The sequence below is a fragment of the Danio rerio genome, chromosome 17 (genome assembly GCF_052040795.2).
Source record: "Danio rerio strain M-AB ecotype USA chromosome 17, GRCz13ab, whole genome shotgun sequence".
Classification (NCBI taxonomy): domain Eukaryota; kingdom Metazoa; phylum Chordata; class Actinopteri; order Cypriniformes; family Danionidae; genus Danio; species Danio rerio.
In genome coordinates this window covers 44,618,084-44,645,470 of record NC_141037.1, presented here as the reverse complement: position 1 = coordinate 44,645,470, position 27,387 = coordinate 44,618,084, and the positions used below count along the sequence as shown (strand labels likewise).

At 34.4% G+C, this 27,387-nt stretch overlaps 1 protein-coding gene across 17 annotated transcripts in view; it reads left to right on the top strand.

Annotated features, from left to right (window-relative positions):
• The window catches only part of ralgapa2 (Ral GTPase activating protein catalytic subunit alpha 2), a 324,396-nt gene that overhangs the window by 271,017 nt on the left and 25,992 nt on the right, over positions 1-27,387 (top strand). For all 17 annotated transcript variants that reach the window (XM_087290968.1, XM_087290960.1, XM_087290970.1 and 14 more), the window contains one exon: positions 25,843-25,967. In XM_087290968.1, coding sequence (XP_087147094.1) covers positions 25,843-25,967 — 125 coding nt within the window. The remainder of the gene's footprint in view (positions 1-25,842; positions 25,968-27,387) is intronic.

Sequence of the window (27,387 nt, the reverse complement as noted above, 5' to 3'; positions counted from 1 at the left end):
TATTGTGATTACTGCTTTAAAATACAGTTGAAGTCAGAATTATTAGCCCCCCTGTTTTTTCCCCCAATTTCTGTTTAACGGAAAAATATTTCTTTAACACATTTCTAATCATAATAGTTTTAATAACTCATTTCTAATAACTGATTTATCTTTGACATGATGACAGTAAATAATATTTGGCTATATATTTTTTAAGACACTTCTATACAGCATAAAGTGACATTTAAAGGCTTAACTAGGTTAATTAGGTTAACTAGGCAGGTTAGGGTAATTAGGCAAGTTATTGTATAATGATGGTTTGTTCTGTAGACTATCGAAAAAAAATAGCTTAAAGGGGCTATCAATTTTGACCCTAAAATGGTGTTTAAAAAATTAAAAACTGCTTTTATTCTAGCCGAAATGAAACAAATCAGACTTTCTACAGAAGAAAAAATATTATCAGACATACTGTGAAAATTTCCTTGCTCTGTTAAACATAATTTGGGAAATATTTAAAAAAGAAAAAAAAATCAAAGGGGGGCTAATAATTCTGGATTCAACTGTAGGTTCTTTTAAAATGTCTTGGTGTTAAAAAAAAAATAAATAAATAAACTTTTTCCCATTAAACAAAATGCAGTTTATTTTAGGAAACATTTATAATAATTTGGAACCGGAGGTGACAAAAGTACACAAATCCTTTACTTGAGTCGAAGTACAGATACTCGGGTTTAAAAAGACTCTGGAAAAATTTCCAGCATTTATCATGTAGTTTTGTGGCTGTTAGATAAAAAAATAAAAAAACAGCTGCCAATCATGTTCATACACTAAAAATAATTCTACAGGCCTGTATAAAATATATTGACATTTTTGAATTTTATATTTAAATAATTTTTTATTTAATAAACTGAAATCATATTTTATTTTGCTAAAATAAATACTGATTGTATTTTACTGCAAACTATTTTATTTTTTATTTTTTGCATTAGAAGCTCTCATTCTGTACATACCCCATTATTCTAGTGTTTTTGTTAAAGGGGGTTGTGGATATTTTATTTAATAGTAACATTAATTCTGTTAATACATTTGTTTTATGCTAAAAGCTATACACAGGCATGACTACAACCTACAAAACATTTGTATGATCTTTTATTTATGTGATAAATTGAGGATCTTTAGCATTATATTTTATTCATCAATTGTCCAGTATAGTTACTTTAGTTTTTAAAAATTAATAATAATTAAAGATTAATATGCTTATGTGTAAAATCATTTGGTCAATAAAAAAAATAAATTAAAGCACTATACAAAAAAACACATTTTAAGCAGTATTTGATTAAAAGATCAGAGAAAATCCACGCAGTATGAGAAATTTGTTGTCTCCCTCTGTCTTATCTGCGTAGTCATCCTTGCCTTTCTTGTAGTAATCTTCATAAACTAGCCTACATAAGCCTTGGGTGAAAAAGCAGCGCACTACAGCATGCAGGCTCGCAATGATGAAAATAGATTGACTGCATCAAAAATGCTTTCAAATTGACAAGAAATAATATAGATTGCACCATCAAACACATGAAAAGGAAAGTAACGAGCCAGATTTAAAAATGTAGAAAGTACAGATATTTGTGTAAAAAGTTGTCAAAAAAAATTGTGGAGTAAAGTATTGATAATACAAAAATATACTTCAGTACAGTAACAAAGTGTTTGTACTTCGTTACTTCCCATCTCTGTTTGGAACAGACTAAATAATTCTCAGGATAAATAATTAAAATAAATCATTGACTTCTGCTGACTTCATTAGTTAAAAAACACATTTATTTTCAACATATTAAAAAAACACAATAAAACCCTTACACATACCTTAGTAATGGTATAACAAAAATATTTGGGTTTTAAAACCTTGAATTTTCCAAATCGCGGTATACCTTGAAACCAGTTGTCTTCCCATGCCTAACCCACACAGCCTATTGGATTCAAATCTTCTTATATTTAGTTTATGCTTGGCTGTTTGTTGCAATGAAGAAAATTTGTTTTGGTATTTCATGATTTTACGATTCTTTCAACTCTAATAGAATGATGTGTGTTTGTCCGTGCACTTGCCTAAGAGGGGACCTTGAAAGTTGTTCATAACAGGAAACCTGCAGCCAAACGAGTATACTTTAAATCTCCTCTTGGACTTGCCTTAAATCATGTTAAAGTTAAGTAAAATAGCCCTTTTTTTTGTTTTGTTTTGTTTTTTTGTAAATTTTGACCTGGGTGTGTACTAATATCATCTTATCCAAACACTTTATAAATATTATTTCAAAACTCCTTTGTGGTTTATTGTTTTTTTAGTAAATATCTAAAATCTTTTTCCTCAGACAGGCCTTTGTAAAATGAAAGTTTAAATGGCTTGAAACTGTTAAATTTTTTGTATTGTATATACCTAAATTGTTATAGCTTTTGTTTGTTTTATATTGGTTTATATATATAATGTGATTTTATTATATCAAATATTTGTAGCCTAATTCTTTAAACGATTTCAATAGGCTATTTTATCTAGAAATGACACTATAGCGTTGAGCCTACAAAAGTGGACATGTCATTTGTAAAGTTTTATGTCTTTCTGTTTTATTCATATTTTGTATTCTCTCCTAAATAAATAACGAAACCCAGCCGTCTACAGTTCTGTAAAGCGAGCCCTCTTTTGGTATCAAAACACAGCATTTAAATATTTTATAAAACAAGAAAAACCAGAAGAGTTTTCAAATAATATTTAATTATTGGGATATAATGATCAACTCGTGCAACCAGAGCATTTTTGGTTGAGCAAAACCATCATAAACTACCTTTCAATTTCTTTCTGTCTTTGTTTATGATTTAATTAATCTGTTTATAAAAAGAAAAAAAAAAAGCTCTGTTTGCCCGATTTGATTAATTTCCTCGTATCCAAATACTTAATAAATAATATTTATTTTAAAATACTAAAACTATAAAAAGCTCCATGGTTTGTTTTTAGAAAATATCTCAAATCTTTATTCAGATAGGCCTTAAAAATGGCTTAAAACGGTTTAATTCATTTATATCATACTTTATATTCTTAAATCGTAATAGCTTTTGTTTTTTTTTATTGGTTTATTTAATGTTTTTATTATATCCAATATTTGTATATCTTTAAATGATTTCAATATCGCTTAGGCTATTTTATCTAGATCTGTGAATTGTGTCAAGCCCTTAAAAGTGGACACGTAATTTGGAAAGTTTTATGTGTTTCTGTTGTTTTTATTTGTGAATACTATCATGTATACATTATCTCCAAAATAAAGAAAGAAAGAAACTCAACCACTTGAGGCATCGAGGAAACTGATTTGAGCGCTCTCGCAAACAAATACTGTCCATTCATCGAAACACGCATGCAAACTCAGTCAATGGAAAAAATGGTTGTTCCTTGTGCCACCTGGTGGCTATTGCGTAAAGCACAGAAATGTTTTTGTTTTTTTATGTAAGGCGGCCTTTACAGCCACAGTAAAGCGCGTGAATGCAGGTGACAAGTTGCAGTACTGCACATGCAGAAATGCGCGTTCTTAGTAGCCATATCCATATATTTGTTTAAGCTCATTCTGTGCAGCTCCTCTGTAGGCTGAAGCAGGAATTGCAGGTGCTGGTTCTAACGCCCCATTCACACAGGGCGTCAGCGTTTACGCTTCCCATTTACTTTGAATGGATGATGTCAGGCATTGCCAAACTGCATTGTGGATCTTTTGGTGCCGCTTCAGAGGCGTTGCTCGCTGCAAAAGTTGGGAATTGCTCAACTTTTCAAGCAGCGATGAAAGCGTCAGCCAATCAGATCGGTTTATGCAAATACTCCAGCTCAGACTGTGGCCTATTGCTGACTAATTTCATTGGCTGACGCTATTATGACGATTGCATCAGCCCCAACTTTAGACACGCCCTCTGTCTAGCGTTGACGCTGAACCCCCTTGTGAATGGGGCAAATACCTTCCTTTACACCAGGGCTGCTCAACCCTGTTCCTGGACATCTACCTTCCTGCCCAGTTCAGCTCCAACCCTAATCAAACACACCTGACCCAATTAATAAGGACCTGAACAGCACTTGATAATTACAAGCAGGTGTAGTGGATTGCAACTGAAATCTGCAGGAAGGTAGATTTCCAGGAACAGGGTTGAGCATGCCTGTTGTTTTTGAATGGCTGTTGTCTTTTCTGTTGTCTTTGAATGGCTGATGGCACTGTGCGTGTACATGTGTGTATTAACATTGTAAGCCAGAATTCTATATCTATACAAGTTTAATTTTTTCTTTTCTCTCAGTTATTGTTTGGGGCCGGTCCGTTTACCGGTATTAAACTACTAGCAACTGTTAATTAAACGAGGAAGAGCGTCGAAGTCTGACAGACTAGTGTAGTGAGTACTCAGACTGTCTAGTTTGTGGATGAACATTGTGTATGTGTACGCAATAAAAGTTCAACAGTGGCTCAAGTTGTATCCATCATACTTGCCTCTTCCAGTGGGGAGGTTATTGATGTATAGTGAGTAACTAAAAAAAAAACTGGACATTCATTATAACTGTAGCTCCTTTCGTTTCACAAACTATTGTTTGCCATTGAAAAGGAAGAAGTGAAAGTGTCCATAACAATTCAATTCATCTATATTTCTATAGCGCTTTTACAATGTAGATCGTGTAAAAGCACCATAACATAGAAGTTGGAAAAACTTAAACTGAAACTATCTGTCATGTGACCAAAAGTTGAGCGCTTTATTCTGCAGTGGCATCTATCATTGACATTCATTGGCTGAATGAGTTGTCCAGTTATATTCTTGTTCCCACTACCTGATTGATTCCACAGGCAGCCGTTTCTAACACATTCCCTCTGTTGAAATGCTCTATCAGGATCAGTTGTTTAAGAGACTCTGAAAAATGCTGAGTCATATTCACCTCAGTTTAATGAACGATTCCCTTGGGATCCATAATATGAGTGCCACCTGTATCACCGCGGCAGATCTTTCAGTGCGGTCTAACCTGTTAACCTCTCTACATTCTCACTCTATGCCGACAAGCCCTTTTCTTTGACCCGTCGAACGGATCAATACTTGGAGCGCCGCAGGCAGAGGAGACTTTGTGTGTCACGTTCAGGTACTGAGGAAAAGCCTGCAGACGTTTGATTTAGACCTGTCGTAAATCTGCGCTCAGACTCAGTCGGCCTGGCAGCTCTATGTGGGAATCTGCATGGCAGTGATGTCACGCTCATAATTCTACGTTGCTTGCGTCTCGTCCTGAGATGGATGCTGAAGAGGTGAGATGTGGAGGGAGGAAACGTCCCCCTGGAGGTTCAATTAACCTGTCTTACCTCCCCTTCCTGTCCCTTCAGCTCTTTGCTTTGGGCTTAATTAACCTCGCCTTAAAGGAGAAGATATACCCTCATCTATATCTCCTTCAGAAGCTGACATTAAAGAAAGATAAGAGGGTTGCTTTGTGCATCATCCCCACCCTTGTTTGTTGTAGTTCCTCTTTTGCGCACACACACAAATGCTGTCTCACTGTGGCGCTCTTAATCAGTAATCATCGTCTCTTTCTGAGAACAAGCTGACTAATGAGACGCCAGGGCCTTGAGCTAATGACAAGCACATCAGCAGCATTGTTTCACTCGTCCCTCCAGAGTTCTCCCTCTCTTATCTTCCCCCATCCGTCCCATAATCACCTCACACCTCCTCTGGGCTTTTCCACCGAGACGTGCTTCGCGCCTCCGTCCGGTACCGTGACAACAGGTACTCTTGCAGCGGTGCCACAGAAAGCCACCAATCAACACCTGCTCTCCCATGGGGACTGGAGCTTACCGTAGCTTACCGAAGTCCATTTGTGGGGAAAGGCTCTCTCTCTCTTTTTTTTATCGTTTCTTGCTGCTGGCTTTTCTCAGATGTTCTTTTCAACACATGTTTCTTCCCCTCCCATAAAAGCTGCCATAAATGGTTCATTAGTTACAGAAGTGATGCTTCACATCTTTCATTGGAGGAGTCCATTTTGAGTTAACATTTCATGCTGAGTCTACTCCTGTGAATGCTATATGTTCAAAAGCAACTTTAGTAATATTACTGCCTCTGACTGTAGGTGTGGACAATTTTGCAATTAAAATTTATATTAAATTTATATTATAAATTTATTTATATATATATATATATATATATATATATATATATATATATATATATATATATATATATATAAATTTTAATACCGCCTTCAACAGATTTATTTTTTTTCCCTGTATTTTACATTTAGGTTAGGGTTAGGTTGTTTATTTTAATCGATAAAGATCAATAGAAATCAGTCTATTTCAAAGCAGCAGCAGTTTTTTTTTTGCCATCTCCTGAAGTCCTGTCAGGTTCCTTTACTGAAGAAAAGGCCCAATACTCTCCAGTTGTAAAGAATAACTAAAGTAAAAAAGAATTAATGAGCTTTGAACCGGCCTGTGCATTTTTTTAAATTAAAATATATATTATTATATTTTATATAATATTTAAATAAACAAAGAATGAGTATGTATGTATGTATGTATGTATATATATATATATATATATATATATATATATATATATATATATATATATATATATATATAAATATACAAATGCACACTTTTGAGTTTTTTTATAAAATGATGTAGAAAAATAAGGGAATAGTAAAAGGCAAAATATATGTTTTGCTAATAAATAAAGCTTTAAAATAAAGACAATCAGTTTGGCCCTTGCAAAAAATTTCGGAGAAAAAGTTAGGCCTCAAAGCAAACGGCCGACGAATCTCGCATTGCAGCGTAGGTTATTGTAACAAAAATCTGAATAATTACAGAAACAAACACAGAACAAGGTTGGCTATAATTGTTGTTGTTGTCAAAATTGACTTTATCCCTGTATTCCCCACAGCAGAATCTCCATCTGTTAGTGACTGTCATTTTTCGCGTCATGATTAGTCCCGTGATCCTCCGCTGGTGTCTGAAGTGAAAGCGCGTGCACATTTTAACAGAACTGGAAGTACATATTTGTTGATGTACCGTATCAACATCGATGCGATCAAACAAAAGATCCAAGCCCAACTCGATTTGTTTTTACGACTCTGACTAAAATATTTCTCTAAAGATTCATTAGTTTTGAACATGCAGCACTTTTAGATTTAAACCTCAGCTGGATGTTTTCATTCACTTAAAACTGTTGCACTGTATGAAAGGTCATTTTCAAAAACCCATAATAAGGGCTCTTTAAACATTGATGATTGGCCATTGCAACCATTACATCCAATCACAGTCATTTCAGAAAATTTATGTTTTAAAAATGTCAGTACCGATTGGTATCGAACTCGATACTTTCGACAACCATAAATGACACCCGTCCATACATATAACACAGACCGGAAATCTTGCACAACAGAGAGTAGTATGAGAGCTCCTTAATTTATTGTATAAAACATTTAAACTTGCATTAAAATGAAGCAATTATCCCCAAGAAGCCATGGCTTTCAGTGAATTTGTAACAACTGAGTGGCTTTGTTAGCTACTAAACTCTACTAAAGCACTATTAGATTAATCTGAAAACACAGGATGAAGCGCTTCTCAGCTTAACACAGTGTCACTCTGTGTCGGTGATAGTCTATAATCAAGCGTAGCGCTGATACTGTGGAAGTGAGCCTGTTTGATCCGACTGCTGACAGCCACTAATTAGAGCACAAGTGCAGCAGAAATGCGGGAAGGCATCTGTATGCAGAACATTCCATTCACAGACGGAGAATGTCAGCAGTGCACTCGCTCGGACAATATCCCAAAAGCAGCACGGACGTTTTTTTTTTTTTTTTTCTAAACCAGCCAATTATCCTCTTCCCCGGCTAGACGGCAAGGTCAATGTGATTGGTCGAGGTTAATGGCTGGTGCTTGGCTGGAGTGGAGGTTGAGCATGCATGGTCACTCTCCAGTTCTTCAACTTCTCCATCCTCTCACAAGAGCCCATTCAGAGGCCAAATAAGAGAGGGCCGAGCAGAAACGTATTGTTAACCTTTGCCATACTTTGACGGTCAGAGCAGAGAAATTGCAGAAATTTGCATTTGCTCTTTAAACTTTAAATAAACGTCCTCAAAAGTTCCCATCCGTCATTAATATCTATAATAGAGGTTAATTAATATGGCATTCTAATGGCGGTGTAACAAGGAAAACCTTTGATAGACGTTGATCAGTCACCTTTATACTAAAATACTGTACTTTTTGTATAGCAAACATGTAGGAAGCCAGGTTTGCATTATATATATATATATATATATATATATATATATATATATATATATATATATATATATATATATATATATATAATACCTTCGCAAACTCTTCCTAGATTTATTTTGGTTAATGCCATTTAACCATTTATGCCATTTATTGAGATAATAATTAATATTATTATTAAGTCTCTTAATATTAAGAGACTTTACCAGCTATTGGTTAATCTTGTAAATATTGCCATGTTTTCACTAAAGAATGACACCAGTGTGCCCAAAGTAACACTTATAGTTTTCTAGATGCTACAATTTTTTCATATATATAAATGACTGTGCAGGGTTAAATGGCATTAACCAAAATAAATCTAGGAAGAGTTTGCGGAGGTATTTATTTTCAATTTCTAATGTTTACTAGGTTATTAAAGCTAATGTTTAGCAAATGACTTGATTGACAACAGTGATTCTCGAGGCAAACGTTGATTATAATGAGAAGGTCTTCCTAAAGATCTGTGTGAACACATCTGAATTTCTGTGCAAAATACAGTCATTTACACACTTGCAATATTGCCTACTAGAGTTGGCCTGTCACAATAATCAATATATCGACTTGTCACACAACACATGGACATGATCTCAATCATTTTTAGTGATGCAATATACTGTAAATTGCCTATACATAAAAAGCAATTCTAGCAACACTTTAGCTGACTATGCAACATCTCTATCTCTATTGGAGGTGTCAGTTTCAGTAGGGTTAAAAAACAACTGACAACTGAAAATAGATCTGGTTGCAGATACCGCAGCCTCTGTTACTTTTTTATCTTCTTAACATTTATTATTGTTTATTTAGGATAAGCAATTTTACATTCTGATTCCAATGCCTAATTATTAAATTGTTACAATGACTATATTTAAATGAAATATTCTTAAGAATAAAATATGATGTGTTCACTGGAAGAGTGTTCTTGCATTGTGATGATATTATATTGTCATTCTGGCATGGGCAGAATGCAGCTCGGCTTTTAACCAACACCAGTAGAAGGTCACAAATTACTCCTGTGCTTAAGGCACTTCACTGGCTTCTTATTAATTTTAGAGTCAATTTTAAGATTCTGGTCATTACATAAAGAGCTCTGCATGGTCAATCCCCTTATATATTAAAGGCGGTCTCTGAGGTCTTCTGGCAAAGACTTAAGACTAAAGGGGACAGTGCCTTTTATGTGGTGGCCCTACAGCTCTGGAACGCTCTCCTTATAGCACTGAGAACTCTGGGATTAGTTGAACTTTTTAAAAAGCATTTAAAGACGCATCTTTTTGGTCAAGCTTTTAATTAACAGTAGTGGTGTTTCTGTATTTGGATTTTTAACTTGTTTTATTATGTTTTAACATGTTTTTTTTTATGTTATGTGTTCTTTTACTTGTTGTCTCCTATTGTAAGGCAATTTGTGACTCAATGTGACTTTACTTATATAATGACTGGCAAAAAATGTTCTTGGAATGACAATAATATATTTTATAACAATATATTTGGTGCAATATATCGTATAAAAAAACAATTAATAAATAAAATTCTTGATAGGCCTACACTACACAGACCAGTTTCTGTTAAATGTCTCTCTGATTTCTAGATCCATGAGAACGAATTAGGTTTTTATATATATGCACCAAAGCCCAGAAGTCACTGAAGTTTCACGTTGCAAATATCCTACGAGTTTTTTCAAAAATTCTAAATACCTGAATGTCTAATTTAGGTCTTATCAGTTTTAGAATAATCACCTTTGGATTTTTCTATAGCAAGAGGCTATTGCTGTGTTTGAAACCTTAATTAGGTACATTTCATTAAGCAGAGGGAAAAACTATAATTTATAAAAATAATTTTAATTCACTATTATAGTTAGTAATCTTTAATCATGGCGGTTCATGCTGAGCAAAATTAAATGACTGTTTGCAGAACAGTTTTATTCTTCTACACAAAACAGGCTTTGTTTTAAACTGGTAATTGATAGTTTCTGGTAGCCTTATGGCCTGTTTCCACTGAGCATACAGTACGGTTCAGCACTGGTCACCTTTATCATGCTTGCCTTTCCAATGCTAAAAGGGAACCAATGTTACTTTTTTGGTGGGTATGGTGTACGACAGAAAATTTCAGACTATGTAATTTTCGCTCGAGGAAATGTAGAGCTGTAAGGGTCATTCACATATCATATGAGAAGAACTTCTCACATAGCAGATGCTTTATACACATAAATACTTGTGTATAAATTTTTATTACTAACTTTTCTATGAACATAATTTGATCATAACTGCAGATCAAGGACAGTGCGAAATAGCCTACTGTAACGTCTGCAATTATATAAAATAAATAAATAAATGTAACTTATATAAACCTTCTGACACCCTTACAGTCTTCGATACCTTACCAATTACAGAAAAACTACACACAGCATACATTTAGTCCTTATTTGGGTTCAAGAACAACACAACATATAGCCCACAGTCAGTGCAAACCTCTCATATGTTGCTTTAATCTTCAGCAGCACGTGTGGCCTCTGTTAGAGAGTAATTCCGAGTTCATAATAGTCCAAAAGATGATGATAATAGTTAAACATGGCAGCTTGTTCATGTTTTTGGTTGCAGACGCATCATTTGCTGCTGTTTTATTTTCCGGCTTCTCTTTTGTTTTTTCTTGCTTCACTCTGTGTTTGTCCTTTTCTGACCGGATCATTGGATATCAAAGTGCTTCAATAAACACAAGCAGCACGTTATTAATATGAGTTCAAAAAGTTAGTTATTTCAAATATAGATGAGATCGCGAGCTCTCTGGACAGACTGAAACCGCTCGCACTTTTAGACAGGATCGTAACAAGAACAATAACAGGGCACAGCAGATTTTGTTTTTCTTGGCTTTGTGGCTGTTCATCAAAACGACAACAAGGTTTTTTTGAGCTCAGGTCGACCATGGCTTGTTATTATATGTTTATATTATTACGGTGTAATCTCCCGGCTGTGTATTTAATTTTTAGCTTGTTGGTTAGTATCACACTATTCTCGTGCTAAGTGTTTGGTAGCTACGCTTTTATATCATATTTTAGTTTGCTGTAGTATCATGTATTTAATGAGGTCAAAATGTATCCCTTATGTGCATTCAACAGTTTATTTGTACTTTTTTTTAATTTTATTTAAGCATTTCTATAAGCATTTAATGGAATGAATTGGTGTTGTTGGCATTAGTTGGAGAAACCTTGAAGGGATTGTAACTGTATGAGCTGCTTGAGGCAGTAAATGCAATGGTCTGTCCTCAGGCTACAACTCCAAAGGCTCCTTATGTTTCAATTACAGCCTCCATCTCTGATCAGACCTGGCCTTTCTTCAGCTTAACAGACCCAGCAGTGCAAGGCCTCGAGCCTCTGTTTGCTAATTGACCCCTGCGATGCTAATAAAGCACTAAAGCCAACTGCAGCAGCTCTAGCATTACACCTCTTCCTCTTTCTCAGGCCTCTGGGTTACTGTGTCCATCTGTGCTGTTTGTCACAAACCTGTTCCATTTCATCCAAGTACCTTGTAGCATTAAATAAAAGAAGACTACATTTGCTTACAGACATAAGGAGCACACTATTGTTGTGTTATGTCTCGTTACAACTTATACAACGGAAAAAAAAGGGCAAAAATTATATGTGATGGATATGGATGTTGTCACATAACCAAATTTACTTTTTTTCCAACTGTTTTGGATCAGAGCAATCAGTGTGATGTGAACAGAAACCAAAAATGCAAATTTTGATGAAAATTTTGAAAGTTTTGATGAAATTAACACTTGCATGCGCCAAAAAAATTTTCAGGTAAACAAAGAGAAAGCTGAAGTCATTACATTTGAGTACAGAGATGAGGCTTTCTACAATGTAAATGCATACCTTGGCTCTAAGGTTAAAAAAAACAAAAAAAAAAAGAATAAGGTTGAGAATCTTGGTGTGATTATGGAATCTGGTCTAAATTTCAGTAGCCATGTTAAAGCAGTAAGTAAATCAGCATACTATCATCTTAAATTGCAAGAATTAGATGCTTTGTTCCCAGTAAGAAACTTGTTCATGCTTTTATCACCAGCAGGGTGGATTACTGTAATTGACTCCTCACTTTTCCCAAAAAGACAGTCAGACAGCTCATCCAGAACACTGCTGCCATGATTCTGACCAAAGCCAGAAAATCCGATCACATTACCCCTGTCCTCAGGTCTTTGCACTGGCTCCCAGTTACATTCAGAATATATGTTCAAGTATTAAAACTTTCTACATACTATTATATGACCTAGAACCACAATACATTACTGATATGATCACTGAATACAAACCTAACAGACCCCTCAGGTCATTAGTATCAAGTAAATTAGAAATTCCAAGAATTCAGTCAAAAAGCTGGGTGAATCAGAACTTCAGCTACTAACAGCATCCCCCGCTGCTGGAATCAGCTCCCAGATGTGCTCCAACATTAGGCACATTCAAATCAAGGCTGAAAACACATCTGTTTAGCTGTGCCTTTACTGAATGAGCACTGTGCTACGTCCGACAGATCATACTATTATGTCTTTATTTTCTTTATCATTCCTTTAAAACCTGTTTTAACACATTTTAATTTGTTTTTAATCATTTTTAATTTGCTTAATAATTTTTCTCTTGATTCTTTTACTCTTGTTTATGTAAGGCGCTTTGAATTGTACATTGAACAGTGTATGAAATGTGCTACAGAAATATAGAAACTTGCCTTGCCTTGCCCAAACACAATTTTTTAAAGTACTTCAAAAAAGGTTTAAAATGTGCTCAAACGAACTCTGTCAACCCATTGACACCATAATTTGCATTATATAATTACTATGACAATCATTTGCTGGCAACGCAAACAAAAGCAACCTTTCCTACTGATCTTAAGTCTAATCTTGCCTTTTTTAATCATGTTTTCCAGAATCCAAGATATTTATATCATACAATTTTGCTTCTCAATTAATGGTAACGTGCACTGGAAAACATGGCAAAGATTAGAAAAAGAATAGCATGGTTTTGATTGGTTCTTTTCATGTTATTCCCCGTTTCCACTAAGTGGTACAGTATGGGTCGGTACATGTCAAAAAGCCAAAAAGGTATCAATGGTACCCTTTCGTCGACACTCCAGAAAATATCAAAGTAAAACTGTACGTGTCATTCACATATCACATGAGAAGCACTTTTCACAAAACAGATGCTTTATACACATAAATACTTGTGTATCAATGTTCATTACTAATCTTTCTATGAACATTATGGATTATGACTGCAGAACAATGATGCGAAATAGCCTACAGTAATTTCTGCAATTATATAAAATAAATAAATAAATGCAACATATATGAACACATATAGACCCTTACAGTCTCCAATGTTACCAATTACAGAAAAACTACACACAGCATACATTTAGTCCTTAGTTGGGTTCAAAAATATCACACAACATATAGCCCACAGTCAGTGCAAACCTCTCATCTGTATCTTTAATCTTCACCAGCTCATGTAACCTCGGTTAGAGAGCAATTCCATCATTCCGAGTTCATAAAGTCTAAAAGGTGACCATAATAATTAAACATGGCAGTTTATTCTTCTTTTAGGTTGCTGAAAGAATCATTTGCTCCTTTGTTTTTCCTGCTTCTCCTTTGTTTTTTCGCATGTCACTCTTGCGTTTGTCCATTTCTGAAATGATCGGTAGTCATAAGCACTTCAATAATCATGCGCATGTTATTATCATCAGCTCAAGAAGTTTGTTAATTCAAATTTAGACGCATGGCGAGCGTACACAACAAAGCAAAACCGTTCGCACTTTAGACCGCCATGTAAACAACTATGAGGCACAGGGTAGATTCTGCTCTTCTTCTTGGCTTTGTGGCTGTTCATCAAGGCGACGACAAGATTTGTTTATCCTCTGGTCAGCCATGGCTCGTTATTATATGTATGTGTTATTACAGTGTAATGTCTCTTTTGTGGTTTTAAAAATGGCGGTTCCTTTGTTTTCATTTTCCTGCTTGTGTACACGCTGGTGACATTTGTCTGTAAACCGATAGCATTCAGCTGCGTGTCTAGCTCTGCCTTTTGTCGCCTTCCGAAAGGGTATCCAAAAAGTAGTATGGTACGGTTTGCTTTTAGGTACCTTTTGACAGTGGAAACGAACATAAAAGCGTGCCAAACCATGCCGTACTACTTAGTGGAAAGGGGCCATTAACGTATTTGGATGCAGAGTTGAACAAATGTAAAGCAATTTTTTTTTTTTTTTTAAATTAAAACACTGGCGATCGCTGTGTACAGCACAGAAAATTTTTGTTCTTAAGTAATTTACCTTCTTTAACCTGCAGAAACCCTGATGAGGAGTTGCGTTTTTACTGAATGGAGTCATCAGATAATTATTTTTTTCTTAGCAAAAAAGTGGTCTTTTAGCAAATACCTTTTTCTGTACTTTTACAGTAATTGAACAAAAGCATTCTCATGATCGTCTGAGAATTTATCCTCAAAAAAAGTCACTATTAAGCAGAATTGTGTGATATTTGCGCCTTATATCGCTCTTAGCCTTGTTTTTCTAGCCATAACTCTGCATATAATCTCTGCTCTGCCTGAAGTCCATTAACACGACCATTTTCAGAGATTTCATGATGTAATCTTAACCACGTCAGTGCTTTCCTTTCCCCCTGCGTCATGCGCTGCCTCCTTATCTCCACGGGCTAATGCTAATGTCAGATTTGCGCGTATGGTGGAGGTGACTCTGTGACCCTGCTTCAGCGCTGTGACATCCAGACCGAGGTGTCCTGCGGGGTGAGATCTTTTGTTGCGTGTGTGGACAGAGGGGAGGGGTTTCGGGGTTGGACGGGTTCAGAAGGCGGTCCCGCGGGTCCGGCTCCTGAGCTGACTGCTAATGAGAAGCCATCTGAGGCCCTTTGAGTCCCTGTGCACCTTGAACATGGCCACTACTGCCACCTGACCTTGGCTTTGATCTGCCAAAGTGCTTGACCTCTCAATTCCCCACTGGCCATCCCTTACCATCTGGACAACAGCATACACGGTCTTCATCTCGTTCAATCACCCTCACACACACGTCAGGAAAATTATAATTTCACTATGGACAATTTAGTGAGGTTTGGCTGATGAAATTGAATGGGTTGTACAGTAGTTTTAGCACATGAATGAATGGATTGATGTGTTTTTGCAATGTGATATGGTTAGTTTAGTATTTTTTTTTATTATATTTTCCCCAATATGATTATTTAATATTAGCTTTTGCTGTTGTTTAATTGTTTGTTTGGCTGCTGTTGAAAGTTAATTTGTAATGTTTTTCCTGTTCTTATTACTTTTTTGTCTGTGTTATGTTCATAGCACCGACAGAAATCTCAATTTTACCTCTCTAAGTGTGCTAGATGTTTCATACTTAAATATTTCATTATTAAATAAATATTGAAAATTAATTATTATAAAATATAAATATTGAAATGAAAGTGAAGTGAAAAAAAATCAGATGGCAGCTTAAAGACGACTCTCATGTGGAGAATAAAGACACATTCATTGTGATTTTATAACAGACTTTAACAGATTGTAAAAATCTTGATGGTTTTATGGCTCTCGCCTATCAAATCTGTTGTTTATTTTGTATTCTCTATAGGATTTAAGTCAGGGGATTGGCTGGTCCATTCTACTGCTTGATTTTCTTTCTCTGAAAGCATTTGAGAGTTTTCTTGGCTGTGTTTTGGATCATTGTCTAGCTGAATTGTTCACTGTTTTCCACTCTGTTTTCATCTTCATCATCCTGCTAATGTAGATGTTGGACTGAAGCAGCTTATATTAATTTACAATGACGAAGTGTAGAGGGTTTCTGATTAACACAGAGATTTTAGCTGCTGTCTGGGCTTTCACTGCTTTTTTAGACCTCCCTTTCTTCATGTGTTTAATAGGTTTTACTTTTTATAACACATAACTAATTAGATTTGTTTTATTTGCATATATAGTGTTTTTTTATCAACATCTGGTGAACATTTTAAGTTGACAGCACCTTTAGAAATATGTTCATGAGAAAATGGTGACATGTTAAATACTTAGGTCACACTTTATTTTCAAGGTCCGTTTGTTGAATTAAATTACATTCCATCCACATGCCAACTAATTCTCATGAGATTATATGTAGACTGTTAGGTTAGGGTTGAGGTTACGGTTAGGATTAGAGTTAATTTAAATTGAAATGTACTTTCTTATAGTCATTTCTTATAGTCGGTTAATTGTCTATTGAATGTCTGTATCAACAGATATTAAGCAGACAGTCTACTAATACTCAAATGGACCAACAAAATAAAGTGTTACCAATGCTTATTTCCCCCATTGGATATAAGGGGTTTGACTTTGCTGTGGAAATTAGTGACATAATAGTCAACTCACTGGATTTGTTAAAAAATGCCAATGTGTGTTCTTTAAAGCAGACAATGGAAGCTTTGTTAGGAACTGTTTTAAATGACAAATAACATATTTAGTGAATAACATAAACTTAGTATTTCCAGTTCATTTACTAAAATGATAATACACACCCTTGTTTGGTTAGGGTTTGATTGTAACTTATATAAATGTAAAACTTGCCATATTGTTTGATTCTCAAACAGTTCTCTTTATTATTGAGTACACCCCATTTTTAATTTTTCTCATTTTCTCTGTGAATATGGTCAATGTATTTTAGTGCATTTAAACAAAATTCATTTATTCAACAAATATTAATAAAATAAGATTTTAGCCACCAAACATATTTAGAAATAGAAAGGTAATACAATTAAATTCAAGCAAAATACTGCAAAAAATACAAACTACAAAATTTCAACAATTTTTTTCAATTTTTTTGCGTCTCTTGAGTGTTCCTCTTTTATAAATTTGTATTTAATATTTTCCTATAAGAAAAAATTGGCTGTACTAGTTTTTAGACCATTATCGTAATTTTGAAGTTTATTACTGTTAACCATACAGCAGCTTACTTGTGGAAGCTGCATTAAACAAACCGAAGTACGCTACATAAAGTACGGAAACATAAATAACTCATTACGACGCATCGATTGGGTTGGATGTCATGTATTGTTAGCAAATGTTTTTTTTTTTTTTTGATTACTAATGTTGCCACCTTTGTTCACTATTATTACTACAAATATTAATATAAACTACTAATATTTTCAAACAAATTTTCATGAATTTGTACTATCATTTGACTACACAAATCTTTTTTTTTGAAGTCATATATGTTAAAGTCATAATAAATGCAAGCCCCTTCAAATGCAGCATGCTGGATTCCTCACAATTCCTTTATTTTGTTCCAACACAAATTAAGTTAATCTAATCATTTTTACAAATTGAAATGGACTGAACATAAAACAATTAAGTTGTTTCAACTCATTTTAAATATAAAGTGCTCAGCATAATTGAGTACAGCCCATTTTGAAAATGAATATTTTTTCATTTCATTTTCATTTTCCATTTCTCAGTGCATATAGGCAAGGTATTTTGGGGCATTTAAACAGAACAGATTTATTCAGCAGATATATTTATTCAAATAATATTTTGGTCAGCAAACATCTTTAGAAATAGAAAGATAGTACAATTAAATTCAAGCAAAATATTGCAAAAATACAAACTACAAAATTTCAACTCAATTTTTCCATTTTTTTGTGGTTTCTTGATTTTTCCCTTTTTTATTTGTATTACAATTATTATAAATACTTTTTGTATTTATTATTTTTTTATAACATAAATTTGGCTGTACTAGTTTGTAGACCGTTATCGTACGTTATTTTGTTAGATAAGCTCCAGATTTGGCTTCAGCACTGACTAATCTAATGTATATGCTCAAATACAATATTGTATAGCTTTCTATTAAAAATATGAAATTAAAAGAGAGATTTATGAGGCTTGTATATGCTAAGCACTGTGTATTTTTTTGATCTAGATGCAATTAGAACCCCCAAATCGTCCTATAGTTTGAAGCAAAAGCCTGTTGATTGCATTACTGTAGCATGTCCAGAAGACCGAGCTTCTGTGACTTTGTTCTGGTTGAAGACCTGGTTGAATAAATTGTTTTGGACTGTTCCTGAATACTCAATGAGACTGCGCTCCCCTGGGCTTCTGCTCTCGACAGCCTTTAATGCCTTGCCTTTGTCACCTGGTGCACCGTGGGGTGGCAAAGTGGCCTCCAAAAGAGTGGAAAAAGAGCATTATCTGTTAAAACCCCTCAGCAAAATGCTTAAAGGACATTTTTCCGTCAAAGTGGATTTGCTTCATCTGTTTTTCCCTTCTCTGGTGTAACAGCGCTATTGTACTTGTTGTTTACACACTTTTTCCCCCTTTATCACTTCAATGCGCGATCTGACCTGTGCTTGAATGAGGTCATCACATTATTTTACATGGCAGGGGGATGTTAAATTTGCCCTTTTGACACCGCGTCCCTCTCTGCAGCGCAGTGGATGTAGTGGGTGCAGGAAACTTTTTTTGCGATTGATGCTTTTTGGAAAATCCCACTACGCTAGATTTCCATCAGAGTTTTTCCATTGCAGGTGCCGATCGGGTGACTTAAATTACAATCACACTGGGAAATCCCTAAACTTCAGCAAACTTTCTTCTTATGATTCGACAACTTGTGTAGATTCCCACAAACACTCTGGCTCCGCATTTGTTTTTCTCCCGACTCTTTGTCATCCAGGTGACCACTGTATGTGCAAACATTCAGTGCTTTTTCTGAATGTTCATTTCAGATGACGAGAGCTCAAATAGTGTGCGTGAAGCCTGCGTCACTGTTCTCTCGCTTTATTGAATTAATTCATGTCACCGTCAACCTCATGCATTCAATGGAACAACCTGTGCCACAGCAATTAGGGAAACCCGAGACAAATAGGAGATGCGGGGCAGAGAACTGATCTTGTGGAGATCAAAACAAAATAATTTAGAGGATTTTTGTAAAACAAAGATCACTGTATTTCTTATTAATTTTTAAGTGTTGGATTTAATTCATGTTTGTACAGAAATTTTGTTTATTTTTGTTTATCGTTGAAGACCTTTTCATACTACAATCTCAAGCATATAATAAAAAATTTAAGAGCAAATCTCATCTGTAAAAAACAGCCTACAATTTACTTTACTGTAAAATGTACTGTAAACAATCTAAGACTGTAAATTGTAGGCTTTTTTTTAGATATTAGATTTGCTCTTGCTCCTCAATTAGAATATTTCCAAGCTTTGTGAATACTTTTGTGTACACATAATCAAAAATATTGACTTTATTCAACAGTTTCTTCTCCTCAATGTCAGTATATTGCACTGTGCAGTTATGTGTACCCCTAGATGCCAGTGTGCAAACCTCCGCTGAATACAACAAATCATTGACCCATCTGGGGATTTGAACATACACAATATACTGACACTGAGGAGAAAAAAAACTGGAATTAAGCCATTATTTAAAAAAGAAAAAAAGTCTGGCAAACTTGACTTTTCTAAAAGACTATGTGGTGACTCTTTTGTTGATGAGTAAGTGTTGAAAGTGCAGTCAAGTATGTTATTGATTTCTTTCTTTTTTTAATTACTTTTTTTCTAAAATGTACTTTTAATTTTTAGGTTATTCATGTATTTTTAATATCACTTATTTTTTTTAAAAGAATGACTTAATTCAACAGTTTTTTTCCTCATTGTCAGTGTATTGTGTATGTTAATGTCCTCAGTCTGTGCCATGTTTCATACAGCGGAAGTTTTCACACTGTTGTACATCTGTACAGTGCTCATGAACGTGCGCAATATACTGACACTGAGTAGAAGAAACTGTTGAATAAAGTCTTTATTTTTGTTTTATGTCTTCACAAAAGTATTGGAAATATGCTAATTGGAAATATGCTAATTGAGCCACTTACAGCCTGTTTTAAGGATGATTTTTGCTATCTTTGAATGAGTCAGGAACTTTGCTGTCTATGAAGAATGAGGGAGCTCTGATTTTATTTGAAATATCTTCATTTTTAGATTGACACAAGAGTGAGTAATTAATAATCTCATTTTCATTTTGGGGTGAACTAACTCTTAAAAAAAAAGAGGATGTGGTGCAGGGAATTAATCTTTTTATTTATTTTTTTGTAAAACAAAGATTACTGTTTTTTTCTACTTATTTGTATTTAATTCCTGTTTGTAAAGAAATTTTGTTTATTTTTGTGTCGTCATTGAAGACGTTTTCATACTACAATCTCAAGTATACAATCAATAATTAAAAGCAAATCCCATTTCTAAAAATACAGCCTACAATTTACATTCTTAAACCTTATCCCGAAAATATAATATCTTTTAATCATTTTCATACAGGTTAATACAGTGGTTTAATTTTTAGACTGAATAGTTTAACAAAAAATACATGAATAATACAGGAATAAGCAAAAAATATACTAAAATTGCAAGCTACAAGTAATAATAAAGAGCAAGTCCCTTTTCAAAAAAAAATAAAAAAATAAATAAATAAATAAAAAGGCCTACAATTTACAGTCCTAAACCGTAGTATGAAAATATCATATCATTTTTTTTTTCTTTCTAGCAACATATTTATTTTTTTTTAAATCAGGTTAAAACAGTGGATTAATTTTTAAACTGAATAGTTTAAACAAAAAAATTAATAATATGTGACTGAACTAAAAACTACACTTTAGAAAAAAAACGAAAGCAATAAAAAGAAAGAAAGAAACCAATGACATATTTGTCTATATACTTTCATTGTCCATCAATTCAACAAAAGTCACCATCTAGTCTCTCTAAAAGTCAAGTGTGTCAGAACTTGTATGAAGCTGCAAACATCAATTAGGAGCAGATGAATGTAGGATATGTGTTGTGACTGCTACATAAATTTGCTCAATAGAAAGGAGGTTAGGTTTTCTTTTTTTTTCAATCTCAGGAAGTGGGAGTGCAGGCTGGCCGATGGCAGAGGTGACTCTGGTCGAGGTCAATATTTGTTTTAGGAATCTCAATAGCTGAGCCACGCTTAAGTCATCTGCATCTCTGATAATGGAACGCCATATGGCTCTGTTGACCTAGTGGGATCAGGCTTATTATCCCTTATTCTCATTCCTCTTTCCCTCCCTCCCTCCCTCCCTCCCTCCCTCCCTCTGTCCTCTATTTTACGCACATACACTTTCCCTGTGCTCCCCTGTTCTCTTAACGTCAATGCATTCTCTCAGTTGGTATTACTCACTGTTATTCCACCAACACTAACACCTTGTTTTCCTTTATATTTATTTTATTGACCTATTTTTATGGACATTGTGAAGTCATGTAATCTTTGTTTCACATGTTCAAATGGGTATAATGGGACAGCATTAATAGACAAATCAGTAGACTGACCACAATTTAAAACATCTGAAATGTTGTTTTGGTCATTCTAAAATCTCTTATCTGATCTATTTGCATCTTTGAAAGGAAAGATAGCTAAAGTTTCCATAGTAAAAGTAAAAGCTGCCATTTTTAGGTAAACCCCTCCCCGGCAAGTGCCCTTAAGATATGCACATACACTATCAGCACATAAAATGCTTTGCCGATCAGTTTGATTCCAGAGATAGTGGGTTTATTTTAAGGTTGAACTACAGTATTGAATCCATGCTAGTTTTAATCCCACTTTATATTAAGTGGTCTTCACTACTATGCACTTTCATCAAAAATAAGTACTTTTGATGCTTTTGAAGTGGAATAAGAGTAAGGTTAAGCACATGTTTGGTGGTCTGGGTAGGTTTAAGGCCAGGTCATGGTGTAAAGGATGGGTCAAGAGGATAATATTAATGTAACTACAGAATTTAATTACATGCAGATTATTTTAAAAATATGATGTGCAAACTTAAACGCATTGTTCCAAATGATTCAGTTAATGTATACACATAGCAATTAAAGTGCCTTAATATTTATTCAAGATGCACATAATGCCTTCTATTGTGATGTTGTTTCCAAAGTAGTTTTTTATTTCTTCTCAGTGTGAGTATATTGCGCATGTTCATGTGTCGCTCCAGTTATCTGGTAATGTATTACCTCAGAAGCTTTGTTTCATTTTGCAGAAGTTGCGAACTAGTATTTGGAGGCACTGCACATTGCTCATGAATATGGAGTCAAATTAGTCTCAGTAATAATGCACAGCACTATTCACATTTACCAAATCCAATTTGTAAATTTAAAACACAATTTGTGATTTCACAAGTAAAAATCTTAAATATTTTTGACTTGTATTGCACTTTTATGAATTGCATTTTGAATTTACAAATTGAATTTGTGCATTTATGAACTGTCATTTGAGATTATGAATTGGAATTGCGTATTTATTTATTATGCATATTTGTTTAGAATTTTATGACTTGGATTTGTTAATTTATTTGTTTTGAATTTATGACTTAGATTTGAGAATTAATGAATTGTGTTTTGAATTTACAAATTTGATTTGCTAATTTAATTGTGTTTTGAATTTACAAATAGGATTTGTGCATTTATGAATTGGGTTTTGAATTTACGAATTAGATTTGCACATTTATGAATTGGGTTTTGAATTTACAAATTGGATTTGTGCATTTATGAATTGTGTTTAGAATTTAAAATTCGGATTTGCGTATTTATAAATTGCATTTTGAATTTAGGAACTGGACTTGCGCATTTATGAATTGTGTTTTGATTTAAGGAATTGGATTTGCGTATTTTTGTACATTTTGTAAATGTGTATTGTGAAATGTTAATCTATTATTTTTGAGACTGATCTGGCTTCATAATGAATGTGCACAATATACTGACACTGAGGAGAAGAAACTGTTAAATAAAGTTGTTATTTTTGATTATGTGCACACAAAAGTTTTTTTGTAGCTTATAAATTGCGTAATTGAGCCACTGAAGGTCTGTTTTGAGGATAATTTCAGCTATTTTTTTGGACTTTGAACTAGTCAGGAACCTTGCTGTCTATGGAGAATGAGAGAGCTCTCCGATTTCATTTAAAATATTTTCATTTTTAGATTGAGGGTGAATAATTAATAACCTCATTTTCATTTTGGGTTGAACTAACCCTTTAAAGATGTGTACGTATCTGTACACATTCACTCATCAGAAAAGGTGGACATTATTTGAGGCGACGCCAGAACTTTTCCTCGCGCATCGGTGCACCTCCTCCCTTCCTGCTATGTGTTTTTAGCAGGGAAGCATGCAGAAGTGAAGCAGATTGCTCTCTCCTTGTGTGCAGCCCTCAGGCTCAGGTGCTTGTCAGCGCTGGGTTCAGACGGACCTTTTCAACAATTTGTCACGGTTGCCTCGGCCCCTGCTGCGCCGGCACGTGGCGCACACACACACACACACTGCAGCCAGCCTGGTCATGATGGAGTGCAAAGGCCTTGGCAACAGCCTAGCGCCAGGCGGAATAAGCAGCCTCCCTAATGAGATGGGAATGGCATCAGTGGGGCCCTCCAGAATTTCAGCAGGCAGGCATGTGGCCCTGGAACGCCCCTGTCTCCACTCCACAAGCTATTCATTAGACGTTAGAGCACACACACATACACACTATATACATATAAATACAGCAGTACACACAGACTGTATGTGTGTATTGGTCTGGCGTGATTGCTAGGCTTCTGTTGGTGTGTATGTGGACGCAGAGGCAGAAACACCTGCTCCTGCGTTTGTTTGGACGGTTAACGGACTGTAGCTGTAACTGAACAGGCCACGTTCACCATGTGTGTAATGACTCCAGTGCAAATGGCTTCAGGGAGATCTGATTTGTTTCATCTGCCGTTATAGCTCCAGTGCCCACACTGTTACATGCCATTTGCTGTAAAATGCCAACTGGAGGCTGTGAGAAGCAAAACTTTGATAAAAGAAGACATAAGAAACTTTTTTTCAAGATTTTCATTCCTTTCCCTGGTTGTCTTTTGTTGCCTGTACAATAGGGAAAAAATGGAAATTCAGACATGGTTTACTCACTCTCATTTTCAAACCTGTGATTTGAATTTTTTAATTTTTTTGGCACAGAGCGTAAAAGATACTTAGCAGTATGTTTATGCTGCTGATTTTTTAATTAATAAAAGATGTTGTAACCAAGGCTTGTGCATATATATTAATGTTTATATATATAAAGGTTGCCACAGTGGGTAGCACTGTCTCCTCACAGCAAGACAGTCACTGATTTGAGTCTTGGCTGGGTTAGTTGGGATTTCTGTGTGGAGTTTGAATGTTTGGTCCGTGTTCATGTGGGTTTCCTCCGGGTGCTCCTGTTTCCCCTACAAGTCCAAAGACATGTGCTTTAGGTGAATTGGGTAAGCTAAATTGTTCGTAGTGTATGTGTGTGAATTAGAGTGTATGGGTGTTTCCCAGTGATGGGTTGCAGCTGGTAGGACATCTGCTGCGTAAAACATATGCTGGATATGTTGGCAGATCATTGCGCTGTGGTGACCCCTGATGAATAAAGGTACTACACCGAAAAGAAAACGAAGAAATGAATAAGCAGCTAATTAGTTGTTAATTTAGCTAAAAACCTAGTTAATGGTTTGTTATTGTGTGACTTGTACATTAAAGTAAAGTGTGACCCTTAGATTACATGCAAAACCATTCTTTTTTACACTCAAGATAACTTATTTTAAAAAAAGCAATGTTCAGAATATCTATTTTGCCTGTTTGGGTATCAGAGTAGGGGTGTCAAAATTAATTGTTTCTTCGGTGCACCGCGTTGCAAAGGTGGACAATTCGGTATCGGTTCAGTAATAATCATAACCGTTTATTATGTACTGACATCATTTATTTCATATGCGCTATGTCGCCCTAGCTTACATTGGTAAGGCAGGCGAGCGCGGGTAGTTACAACGTTCTAACTACTTAAAAATGCTGAAACTGCACAATTTCACTGTGTGTGTGTGCTGGACTTTCACTGACACTTACAGAAGAAGGGACTAAGCCGAAAAGAAAATGAACAAATGAATTTAAGTAACAATTCACACCATTTACTTCTGGCTTTTTACCTGCCAATTATGATATTAACTGTTTATTAGCACTTATAAAATATGATCTTATTTTACATACCTAATCCTACTCAATACCTAAACCAAAACTTCTAACTATTAGGAAGCAGCTTATTAGTTGTTTATTGAGCTAAAAGTCGTAGTTAATGGTTTGCTATTAGTGTGAATTGTACATTAAAGTAAAGTGTGACGCATAGATTGCATACAAAGCCTTTCATTTTTATGTGCAAGATTTACTTATTTAAAAAAAAAATGCAATGTTCAGAACATGTATTTAGGCTGTTTAGGTATCAAACATTACTGACCAATAATAAAAGAAAAGAAAACCTACATAAAGTAATTTATGGATCATGGATCAGTTCCACACACCGTTTGCTATGCCGTAATGAAGGAAAAATTAGTAATCAGTTATTGGATGTTCTTTGCACTACTGCATGTTTAAACTCCTGTAACATGACTCATGAGAACTAAAGATATTTGACGTCATTGACAGACGCTTCATTTATAGTTTTTATTTAAATACGCACACATAAATATTAACATTAAATATTATAATATGTGATGAGCTGTTGTTCTGTCAATGTGATTTTCCTTAATGAGCTGTCAGTTATGAAGAAAGAGCGCTGTATCTGGAGGCCATCATTCAGAACCACAAGGAGAACATGACCTTCGAGGACTTCGCTGCTCAGGTCTTCTCTCCATCTCCCAGCTACTGGCCTTCTGGAGGTGCAGGTGAGACACGGTTCTTTTCATTATGTTGTTGGGAGCAGTTTATTTTACAGTCCTGTAATTTATGCACACATGTTGTTACATATGTAATTGCATTCGACCGGTAATAATATCTAAAATAAAATTCTAAAAGTTACCCTTTAAGCATCTTTTAAATCCACACACAGTGTATTTATTTCCCAGCCCTGTGTGTGTTACTCGTCTTTACCCCATTAATGAAACAGGGACTTCTCGAAATGTGATAGATTGTCTAGTAGAGTTTCTTTTAAATGGATAGCAGGACTGTAATGGCTGGATGAAGCCATTTAGATGGTATGATTTATGACAGAAAAAAAAAATCAATAACAGCCTGCAATTGTAAAAAGCACAGTATGTCATACTGAAAATTGAACAGCAGTTCTGCCTAATGAATTACACAACTGATAAGAGAAACATGGGCGTGAAGTATTCTCCACAATTGCTATAAAAACTGCTGTCCACACTATCGTGGAATTTAATTCCATTCTATTTGTGACTGTGAAATGCTGTAGAAATTATTGTCGTAGTCATTTTTTAAATTTATATATTTGTTAGAAACAATATGTACTCTATATTTTACTATAAAGCAGTCAAAATGCACTGTAAAAAGCAATTAGTTACTTTACTTTAAAAAATTGGATTAATCCATTGCCTTAAAAGCGACAAATTGATTTTACTTAAAAAAAGAAAACTGAATAAACCTGTTGTAAAACTGTTAAAAGTGATAAGTTACTTATAGCAAGTAAACCAATTGCCTTAAAAGCAACAAGTTGACTTCACAAAAATAATGTAAGTAAACCCATTGTAACTTGGAACTGTTAAGTTGACTTGCTAATTGTACTAATTGTTTAATACTTTTATTGTTTCAGAAGAATGTGATACATACATACTGTATTATTAACAAAATACCAATCAAAGAACAATTATATACAGTTATAGAACAGTTATATAATTGTACATAATATATATATATATATATATATATATATATATATATATATATATATATATATATATATATATATATATATATATATATATATATATATATATATATATATATATATATATATATATATATAATTTGGAAATTTTCCAAATGATGTTTAACAAAGCAAGAAAACTTTCACAGTATGTCTCATAATATTTTTGCTTCTGGAGAAAGTCTTATTTGTTTTATTTCGGCTAGAATAAAAGAAGTTATTAATTTTGTTAACACATGCAAAAAAATTTAATGAATTAATAAATAAAAGGAAAATAAAAAACAAGTAAAATAAGATAAAATAATAATAAAAAGGGCTATTTTGTAAAAAAAATAAATAAATAAATAAATAAAAAATTAATACATTGACTGTTCAACACATATACATTCCAATGAAAGTGAAAAATATATTAAAGTTAGTCA